Source organism: Corylus avellana, chromosome 3 (assembly GCF_965113065.1).
Source record: "Corylus avellana chromosome 3, dhCorAvel1.hap1.2, whole genome shotgun sequence".
Classification (NCBI taxonomy): Eukaryota; Viridiplantae; Streptophyta; class Magnoliopsida; order Fagales; family Betulaceae; genus Corylus; species Corylus avellana.
Window position 1 is genome coordinate 12,465,663 of NC_142492.1, and position 11,468 is coordinate 12,477,130.

An 11,468-nucleotide genomic window follows, 5' to 3' on the forward strand; every position below is an offset into this window, starting at 1 on the left:
TCTCCCCTAATCTCTCTATACTCACCGATCACTCGGTGTTCACGAAGAGAGGAATTAGCTGCTTGCATTTCCTTGATGAAGCGATCCCACCCAAACCCACGACGTCCTTCCGGAATGATGATCGAGCCACACCTTCTTCTTCCATCGAATTCCTCCACTGTCAGGAAGCATCCATGCCTATTAGAGCACTTCTGAGCAATAATTCTAGGGTATCCAGCTCTGGATTGATCCCAGAATACTTCAGAATTGTCCATTGCCACCAAATCATCCACTATGCGCACCATCCAGGCTAGCTCATCCTTTTTTAGAAAGATGGACCTTTTGATTCTGTTGCTCCTATCAAAAATCACCAATGTCTTTGTTAATGGGCTTCAGCCCACAATACCCATCGTCCCAACTACATGCGAGGCCAACTCTGCCGAATCCTTTCCCAATGTCTTTCCAAGTCTTTCCAAGAATCAATCCACTTTCCTTTTAAGTGCAACCAACCAATTCCTCATAGGCCGTAATTCAAGTACTTGACCCCATTCAACCGACAAGATCTTCAAGCTGTCATCACCTCCTTTATTTCCATGAATGCTAAGTAACGCCTTCAGCTCAATCCCTCCATATACATCCTCCCTTTTCCATATTTGCTCCATCATATTACCCACTCTACCCCTGCCTCGAATAGTCTAATTACTAAGACTGCCGCTTCTCTACCAAAGCGTCAACATACAATCTCCTTCCTTGAACCACCACTAGGTCCTTCAATGTTTGATGCGGCGAAAACCAACTCAGTCCATTCGTCTTTGAACCACCATACTCCTTTCAAGAAACCATGCCCCTACTCCGATCGTCTACAGCTGAATCAAAAAACGCTACCACCTTTCTCAACACAACCACAAATTCGATCCACCCTCTACCTTCTTGTCCCTCTAGAACAACAATGAAGCCACGCCACCCTCTTCCATATTCCATCAACGCCAGTACCGCCCATAGCTATTCGTCCACCTAAGCATATAAGCTGTACTTCCAATCTAGCAAGCTGGAATAACAAAAATGATTTGACACATACCTAGAAAATGTGTGCTTTATTCTGATCAGGAGCACATTTGCGCTTAGCACTTTGCAACTAGGATCCATCAGGCCCCACACTTAAGTGCCCCTAATGCTTGTAACAACACTAACCTTTTATCGACACTGACGCTTATGCAGATTTATCTCCTTCTGCCCCGCCCCTCCCTTCAAGGTTGATACGGGACGCAAAGTTCCCAAAGGTTGACACCTTGGGTGTCCCCATTAATTGAAAGAGTCAAAGTTGACAATTTGTTTCTTATCACTATGTTTACGAAGTTCTATCTCCTCAGTAATTAGTATATTAACAGCATGCGAACAAGATTAGTACCTTTTCGTTTGTTCATATGTTTATAATTTTCCTATTTGTTCATATTCTTATACAAAGGGAATAAAATGAAGAGCTCCAAAAAGTAGTAAAACATCAAGTTCTAAGCAACAAATATGGTATACCTTATTGGGCAATGAAGTGATATTCGCGATGGTCCCTCAACTATGTCAGGATCTAACATCCAAAAAAACAGAGAAAGGAGATAATCATGCAATAAATATCAATATAGTGTCAAGGAAAGAAGTTCTACATGGTGCAAATCAATAAATTTTGTGAAACTACTAGAAACACAAAATTAATAACGCAAAATGTCTCTACTTCTACATTTTAGGCATACCTGAATCAACTGCAGCTACAGCAGGCTGCACATAATCATGTAGCACCGGAGTTTCAGATGATGAAATCACACTCATGAAGGCAACAACAATAACATAATGACCTTAAAAATGATGAGAATTTCTGTTAGAGCTGGATGAGTATCACACTTTAGACAAAAAAAGATTTGTGTTCAAGCTTACCATTAAACTGGCCTACAGCTTGAAGAAGATTTGTTCCATATTTAAGAATTGGAGTCACATTTGTTGGAAACTGTGGTCCAGTTTCCTGATAAAGGGGGAAAAGAACACAAGCAGAGATATGAGTTATCAGATCAATCCTATGCTACAATCAGCACCAAATGCTGTCATATGCATAAAGTTATCCACAAAGTAAATGGAATTGCACAAACCATTAGAACATTAGTCCTTCTGTCTACGGGATTTCCATTCAGAAGAAAGCTACAGAATTTAAAAGAAATGTTTTCAGAATAAATAGATAATAACTCTAGTATATTAAAAACAAAAAGGAAAAAATAAGTCATACTTCACTTTGGGAGGACTTATAATGCATGCAGATGTCTCTATGTTGTCTGTTTGTGCTACAAATAACCACTGCAAGCAAAACATAATGTAACAATTACAAACTGAGATTTAAAAAATGACTTATAAAAAAGTTTTCCAAATTCATGATAATAAGAAAAAACATAGTAAATGGGGAAAAAGAAAAGAAAGAAAGAAAAAAAAAAAGCACATATAGACAAAACACTGCAAATGTATGATCAGAAATAATGGCACAAATCCATAGATTGAATCTAAATGAATGGACATTACCAATGTAAAAAGCTAGAATAGTACACAGAAGTCAAGTTATCATGCATGTTGTTGACAAATATTAGAATACATATAGAAATAGATCAGGGCAATAACAGACAAAACAAACACATACACAACTATATACCAACATACATAGAAGATGCAGTGTGGGGTTCAACTCAATTTGTTTCAAAGAGAGAAATGACCCCATTTTGGGGGTTGGGGTGGGGGTGTTCAACAAATTCCAGTCAACAATGGGGGTGAAAAAAAAAAATTGAGAAGTAATGTCATTCATTAATAATGCAAAGGGGGCAACCCTAGTACACAGAATATATACAAGAGAAAAACCTCCCTAATGACATAAAGAAGAACAGAAATCCACAAATTTAGTAAAGTTAGAAAAGTGAGAAAAACTTTTTTTTTTGATAAGTATTGTTGTATATATCAAAAAAGCGCAATGCGCCTCTAGGTACACAAAAAGTATACATAGAAAAACCCGCAATAACCCACAAAAACCAAAGCCATAAAAGAATCCTAGACCCCAAAAGAAGCCTAAAAAAACCTTGAAACCCAACACACATAACAGCCCTAATCTCCCAAGGCAAGCCTAAACCACCCAACCTTTGACCCTACTAGAGCCACATCTATTAGCCTCAAAATTAATGGAGCATTCCAAATTTTTGAGCTCCCTCTTCCCCTTAAAATTTGAAACAGAAACCTCATCTTCACGGTACTGATCCCTCTTCAATGACTGAAAAAAATATTCAAAAGTCTTTTCTCGTCACCCCCAAAGGTCAATCCCAAAGTGGGAGTGCATTCCATCGCGTCAAGCAACCCCTCAGAATATCCCTCCAACCCCACCACCGGAATGTCCGCCACAACCTCGGCCAGCAACTTCTTATTCTCATTCAGCTTCTTACCTATATACTCCTTCACTCTCCGAGAATACCCCAGCTGAGACTTAGAACAGAAGAATAAATATGTGTTCCACTCTCCGTCATACCAAGGTGTGAGAGGCAAAATCTCATACCTAGCTCAGTTGCCCCTAAGGAAGAACCACCAGAAAACCCCCCTACCATCGAGATTGTATGATTTGCTTGTTGATGCATCCCCAAGACCCGCAACAGAACCCAGTTCCAACACCTCACCTGCTGGAGACTCTAGATCCGGACCCAAATGAAAAGGCCTAACCTTCTTCCACTTAAAACCAGCCCTCATCTTTCAACCACAATAAGATTTGGGCTTTAAGCCCAGCTCAGTAGACAGGACCCAATCCACATCAGCCCTATTATTTTCAAGAACCCTCTTCAACTTTCGCAATACCCTCATCGTCTTCCTCCCTAAAGCGCCGCTTGCCTGAGCAGGTCTCCTAACTAGCCCAGCCTTCTCCTTCTTACGCGACACACCATTCTTAAGCTCGACACAGTTTACTGGTGATCTCGTCTCCTCTCCACCCTTCACCAACTTAGAATAACCTACCATCGGAACCAGGTCTAACTAATTCACTGACATCGGATTCGCTCCACCAGGAGTCTCGAATAGCACTGCTGCATAGGTCCGAGTAGACGAAATACCACCACTGCCTGCAATAACTCCAGAGACCACCGGCCGGTCCTTTGCAACAATGAGCCCTAGCAAGTGCCGTAGTTCGCCTACGAAACGATGCCAACCCCATCCTCCACGGCCCTCAGGCAACCAAATAATCCCTTTCCGGCCCCCCTCAACAAAAACTGCCACCTCTAAAAACCGACCAGCCATGTTGCTACCCTTACGAACCATCAAAACCTCCACCTCCTCCCAGAAAGATTTAGCAAAATTCTCCTTCCCCTGAGACAACAGCGCCTCCTCCATTGTGTTCGCCAACCAGTCCGAGCACCGAATCCCTAGCAAAATAGATCCACCAAAACCTTTTCGCCTCTCTTCCAATCGAATCTCTGACTTACCTGGTTTCACCGAGAAAGAGAAAAAGTTAGCTTCCACCGTAAAACAACGCTCCATTTCAGCCTAAATGATCGCATCTCACGAAACTAGAAAACGATCTGTAGCGGGACGCGCCTACACGCGCCACCACTAGAGGAGAAAGGAGAGGAGCCTCAATACTGAAATAAGTTAAGCAAGCTATTTGCTATAAAAAAAAAAAAAAAAAGTGAGAAAAACTATACGCCCTTGTCCATATATAAAGCATTTTGACCAATATGCTCTTGAGCTCTTCCACCACCATCTCACGATCTTCAAAACATCTTGCATTTCACTCTCTCCAAATATGCTACATTAAGCATAAAGGGGACATCCTCCAAACAGCTAAATTTGAATGACTTCCCAGCTGACCTCGCACACAATCCAACAACTCTATTACCCTTCTAGGCATAATAACCCATTCAACTCTGAAAAGGCAAAAAATACTCCAAAATTCTCTAGCCACTTCACAATGGAGAAGATGATGATCTATAGATTCTCCACTCCTTTTACACATGCAACACCAGTCCACCACTATTAATTTTCTCTTCCTCAAGTTATCCAATGTCAGAATCTTTCCAAGAGCCACCATCCACACAAAGAAACTCACTCTCAATGGAACTTGTACTCTCCAAATACTCTTCCAAGGAAAAGATTAACCCCCCCAATCTAGATAATTCTTCCTCCTCTTTGAAGGATTCCACCATATACGATTCTCACTACCTTGTCTCAATTTGAGAAAATATCATAAAATGCAATCACGCATCACTTCCCAATCTTGTACGGATGTAATAAAAGATAAGTTCCATTGGAGATTCCCATTCAAAACCTGCATATTATCCGCAACCTACACCTCCTTACAACAAGCTATACTAACAACTCGGTAAAAGACTTTTTTAGTGGTTGATCCACACCATAAATCATACCATTACCTAAGCTTAGTTCCATCTCCCACTTCATACCTGGCGAACCTCAAAAAATATCTTCACCCCCTCCTAATATGTTTCCACACTCCAACTTCAAAGGGTCCCTCTACCTCCTTAGTGCACCAACCTTCATTCATACTATCATATTTTGTTTCCACCACCAGTTCCACAAAGCCATAACCACTTGCCCAACAATGCTTCATTAAGCTAAATTAAGTTTCTTACCCCCAATCGACCGGTTTGCTTCGGAGAACAAATCTTTGACCAATTAACTAAATGGAACTTAAACCCCTTATTGATACCTCCCCATAAAAAGTCTCGCTGAAGTTTCTCAATCCTATTGGCCACACAAATTGGAATAAGAAACAACAACAAATATGTGGGCAAATTGGAAAATGTACTTTTTGATTAGGGTCAGCCTACCTCCCTTTGAAAAATAGAGCCTCTTCCAACCAGTCAACCGCCTTTTCATTGTTTCTACAATGCTGCTCCATATACAACTAGACTTATAGGGTGCATCCAATGGGGATGAATAAAAAATTTTGAAAAAAAAAAAATTGTATTGTCCCCTAATTCAGATTAATTCAGCAGATGCTTACAATTTTTTCTTTAGGAGAGTGTGGCGTATTCTTTGAAATATGGATATCAGTCAGGTATGCCCCATATCCAGGCTACAATGAAAACAAAAATAGATTAGAATGTGCTTCAAAATAATAAAAGAAAATCAAGCTTAGGGAAAAGAAGCCACCTTGACTTCAAGAGAAGCAAGTATATGGCCCATCTTCATTCGTGGGTAGAACCTGCACACACACTCGCACAAACAGACACACACACACAGATCATTAACCATCCAATTAAGAAATTACAATGACTCAACATCCTACCATGTCAACACATTCTAAACCAGTGGTCCAGTTAAGAAATCAACTTTCAAATCTTGGCCTACCTTACAACTTTTCAGTTGGAATTCCCCGCAACATCCATTTGGTTGACATAAAGAGTTAAAATCAATATAAACCAGACAGTAATATCCCTATTATATTGAAAACTGTGTGTAACTTGAGTAAAACAAAGTCACAGTAACATCCTTACTGACCAAAGTCATGGTTTGACTTGGGTTTTACTTTCACCCACACCACCTTAGTCAGACCCTATACCAGCACCAGCACGATCATCGTTTAAAAAAAAAAAAAAAAGGGATCCCTACTCTTATGAGCCAAAGCTGTCGGTATTTATATATGGCAGTAATTGCTTAGACATAAAAGGGTAACTAAAGAAGTCAGAATGTATATCTTCTTTGTCATTGCTTAAGTGGAAAAAGTCTACCTACTCCAAGTAAAACTCAAATTTCTAACTCAGTATGGTTCCATTTTGGGGCTTCAGCTTCAAGTATCATACCATAATTTTAAAATGAAAGCTTAAATTGGAGTGTACTAATAATTGTTGCCATAAAGCTTTTTAGTCGCATTATATATACAATAAGTATTTGTGCAGTGCAAAGCATGTTCCTACCTCTCCATAATTAGACTAATAGAAGAAAGAGAATCACTGGGTTCTGTGTTAATATCTCCCGGACTAGAGAAGCTTTTCCTTATCTGTAGATCAGAAAGAAAACTATTAGCTAGAGATATTACAACAAAAAGCCATAAACTGAATATACATTATAAGAACAACATTTGATAGCAAACCTCATTAGCTAGTGTGAAAAGTTCTTCAGTCTCTTTTTCTAAAAACCACCCAATCTTACAAGCATTCTGCCACACACAAAAAAAAAAAATCATTAGGAACAAAAAAAATTTTGATAAGTAATGTAGTAAAAAACTCATTAGGAAAAAATTGTAAGAGAACACCCACAAAATTTTGAATCGATACTATTTACCTAATATTCCTAAAGACATCTCTTAAGGGAAAAAGGGAGAAACAAAAACAAAATATATTAAGCTTGAATCCTAAAGGATCTATATTAAACAACAATTTTTTGTTGATAAGTAACCGAAATATCATTAAAAAACGCAACTCGGGGACATAGGTTCCTATATACAAGAGGAACACCTAACTAGAAAGAAGTTCTGAATGAGTGAAACACAAGCACAAGGAAAGCCTATTAATAATATGAATGTTTCATTCTATCCAAGAAAAGACACAATTACTTTATCCAAACATTCTTAAAATTCCCATCCTGCACATCATAGAGCAAAATGTCCCACATTACTCCTTACAACTAAGAAAATAACTAAGCATGTCCATTTTTGCAATAATGTAAAAGGCGCCTCATAAAAAAAACAATCCACTCCAAACATTGAAACTGTTTCCAACATGCAAAACATTGTGAGGGACTAAGGAGATTGATATCATTACTGAAAATTCAAATTAGCGATCAATGGCTGCATTTAACTCATACCTTCACAGAGACCATAAGCACCATGATAGCCGCCTCTAATAGGGGATCATTTCTACGCTTGCATGCCTACACACCATCACATTAAAAAATAAGAACACCACCATGTTTTCAAATATAAATTCATAGATAAACAAACAAAGAGAAACAATGTGTTAATAATCCTCAATAGACACAAAAACATGACCCTAGGGGATGTTTGTCAGTTTGCAATGCCTAGGAGCATTCACTCTCGAGGCCCAAGGCATGTAGTCACATTTGGCTATGTAGTCTATAGGCATAACAGGTCTCCAAAGGACCAAAAAAGGTAAAAGACAACAAAAATTAAGAACTTGACATCCAATAGGAAGACAAAAATACCTGCTTGAACAGAACAGGCAAATCTTGAGCTATGGGCGGGACCTCATCATTTGCAACTGCATAATCGAGACCCCTGTTTTTGACAAAGTAAATCTAGTCAAGTACAGCAATGACAATAAAACTAATAAGGTTGATGATGATGACAATGACGACGATGTTTATAACATTGACAATAGCTCCAACTCGTAATGACAATTATACCACTCACAAGAAGAGAAACCATAATTTTAGGGCCTATGGGATAGAGAAAAAGGCATGATGCAGTCAACAAGGATGAGATAACAATATTGCACAAAGAACATTGTTGGAGACGAGCATAATAGAGTATGAAACAAATAAAACGATATAAAAGGAAAATGAGATACATCAAGTACTGTTAGTAATGTAGTCGTCAAAGCTCATCGCTTTGATTAAATTTTCATTCATTGCTATATGGCCCCTCAAACTTATATTTTTTGGGATCAGAATACGTAGTCGAAGATTCTTACTTGATTTCAAAGTCATGGTGATCCCTTCAACATTTCAAAAACTCATGCAAAATCATGTTCTTCCAAAATCAAGCCTAATGACTCTTTGGTGGAAAAAAATCATTAAATAATCAATTCATCATCATTTTAATAAATCTGTTGCCAATGTAAGGTATCCTAGTATTGCTAAAAAAAAATTGTACAACCCATCAAAATGAAAAACAAAGGACCATTTTGAACTAGATTATACTCATTGACAATATCAAAATTCTAAAGCACCAGAAGAAAATTGCAGTGTGCTTCCCCAACAAATTTTCATTCGAGACTGACTAATCTTGGTAAGAAAGGTCGTAAACTAGTGTTGGTCCTACTCAAGTGGGGTTCTCCAGGGAAGAGTTAGATGTGGTCCCACCCTTCATATTTATTTTATGAAGTGGTGGCCCTCAAGATCAAACTCAAACAATTGTACCCGACAGTCTGAAACTTTTACCATTGTACTGCACAATGAGGCAATATTGATCCTCTTTCTATGCTCCTCTTCTCCTCACAAGCAGGGGTTAGCACCAACCCATTGGGTTGATATTGTCTGGATTCTAACAGCCGAACCAACAGGGTTGGTAGACGGAATCCAGCCACCAATCCCAAGCCAACTAAGGAGGCTTTTCTTTCTTCTTTTTTTTTTGTAAATTCAGATTGTTGCCCTCCATTTGAGCTTTCTATGGGTATATCATTTAATGAAAGCATGATTCTCAGTTCCTGTACATCAAAAGAATAAGAAATGGAAGAGGTTGGTACTGGGGGTCAAGAATCCAGTCCATTTCGATCCAACTAACAAGACAAAACTACAGAGCTAACTAAGCAGTAGACACGTGAAGACCAAAGAGCACCTAAACCCTAGACACTCTAAGTTTATTTTTCAAATCAAACCTTTCAGTTGGGGTCCGCCCCGGGGTTAGACTACTTGGATTATATTTTATAGTTCAAAGGCAGTCAATGTGTCAGCCATTTTGAACCTACGACCAGTCAGTTAACAGCCAACCACTCTACCACCGAGCTACTAAGGAACAAAGGGAACCAAATCTTCTCCGGTATCTGTACACGAGAGGAGCCAGTTCCTTACATTTGAGGGGCACATTTGTTATTTTACTTTTTTTTGGACAAATTTGCCCCTCAAATATAAGGAACTGGCTCCTCTCCAGTTCAAAGGTTCTGATTTCGGAACAAAGGAGGCGAATCCTCTTGAAAGAGAGGGGTGCCTTCGCCACTGCTGCCTCCTGTAGGAGTCTAGGTCGTGTCTCTTTGTGGCTTGTGCATGCTTGAAGATGAAAGTGCCGAACATCTCTGTTTTTAGTGCAGCTATGAAGGGAGGATTTGGGCTCAGCTCTGTTCTAAATGTGGATATGATCAGCCTGCAACCAGCCTTCATGATGTTTACAGCCCCCTCCCCACCCCCCCCCCCCCCCCCCCCCGCCCTCCCCCCCTCTCTCTCTCTCTCTCTCCAAGGGACATTTAGATTCATCCTCCAACCCTAACCTTTTCTTCTTCCTTTGTATTTTGCCACAACCGTACTTAATCTGCCTCCAAGCCCCCTCATCACACACCAAGATACAATTATTATTATTTGGTTAGTAAGTGTGAACCAAGATACAATATTATCTTCCGTACACATCCTCAATCTAAATCTGCCTTCACTTCATCATAATGCTTCTGAACCCCCCCCCCCCCCCCCCCCCTCTCATTGTATTTGGGCTCAGCTCTGTTCTAAATGTGGATATGATCAGCCTGCAACCAGCCTTCATGATGTTTACCGCCGCCCCCCCCCCCCCCCCCCCTCTCTCTCTCTCTCCAAGGGTCTGCCTCCAAGCCACCTCATCACACACCAAGATACAATTATTATTATTATTATTATTTGGTTAGTAAGTGTGAACCAAGATACAATATTATCTTCCGTACACATCCTCAATCTAAATCTGCCTTCACTTCATCATAATGCTTCTGACCCCCCCACCCCCCCAACCCCAACAACGCATGCAGGGTTTAGCACTGGTTGCTGAACTCTCCCACACACAACCAAAACAACCATTTCACGTTTCGAATCAATCACCAACTTCATTCAAACAAACACCATCAACAAAAGCTACAAGGCAAAATAATCCGAATCCACTGACTACCACATTTCCTGTGCAACCAAACAAGGCCTAATAAACTAACTACGCAGTCACATATCCAATTCTCAACACCAGATTCGCCCAAACCCACCGGCGAAAGGCTAAAACGAGTTTCCAAACAGAGAATATTACGCCTCAAATACGCACACCGCAAAATGTTCGCATTTTCATAAATACCTGGCGAGGGACAAGAAGAGCCTGAAGACCTCAGGGTCGTCCGCACGGTTGCTGCGGCCGAGGAGCACGGTCAATCGCTCCGCCACGGAGGAGACTCGGAACCAGTTCACGAACGAAGAGGTTATTGGAACTCCCGCCCCTTTATTCATTCGCTTTGGCCTCTGTCTCTCTCTCTCTCTCTCTGGTTTTGTTCTCTTTTACGTTTTATAATTTTGGCAGAGCGGTAAGATATCCAGCGTCTGATGTGTTCGTATACTTAATGAAATTTTCTGGTGCTCCTTATTGAATCTTCTGTTTTTTTCTTTTTTTCTTCTTTATGTATGCCGAGATACGGGTGTATTTGTTAAACCCTTTTTCCCGTAGTTTTTTTTTTATTTTTTTTTAATTTTTTACATATCTACACAAGAGAAAGGAGAAAAAAGATTCGAACTAGTGACCTATGCTTCATAAGACGTGATTCACAACCGATTGAGCTACCCCTTTAGACCCTTTTCCCCGT

At 40.0% G+C, this 11,468-nt stretch overlaps 1 protein-coding gene across 1 annotated transcript in view; it reads right to left on the bottom strand.

Annotated features, from left to right (window-relative positions):
- The window catches only part of LOC132174857 (uncharacterized), a 31,090-nt gene extending 19,855 nt beyond the window's left edge, over positions 1–11,235 (bottom strand). Inside the window, exons 1-12 of the mRNA XM_088515038.1 lie at positions 10,970–11,235; positions 8,158–8,230; positions 7,801–7,866; positions 7,088–7,153; positions 6,912–6,994; positions 6,148–6,199; positions 5,999–6,070; positions 2,249–2,316; positions 2,115–2,163; positions 1,906–1,990; positions 1,725–1,826; positions 1,510–1,561 (exon numbers count right to left, since the gene is read on the bottom strand). Of these exons, the coding sequence (XP_088371164.1) occupies positions 1,510–1,561; positions 1,725–1,826; positions 1,906–1,990; positions 2,115–2,163; positions 2,249–2,316; positions 5,999–6,070; positions 6,148–6,199; positions 6,912–6,994; positions 7,088–7,153; positions 7,801–7,866; positions 8,158–8,230; positions 10,970–11,118 (917 nt within the window). The 5' untranslated portion in view covers positions 11,119–11,235. The remainder of the gene's footprint in view (positions 1–1,509; positions 1,562–1,724; positions 1,827–1,905; positions 1,991–2,114; positions 2,164–2,248; positions 2,317–5,998; positions 6,071–6,147; positions 6,200–6,911; positions 6,995–7,087; positions 7,154–7,800; positions 7,867–8,157; positions 8,231–10,969) is intronic.
- Between the last annotated feature and the right edge of the window lie 233 nt (positions 11,236–11,468).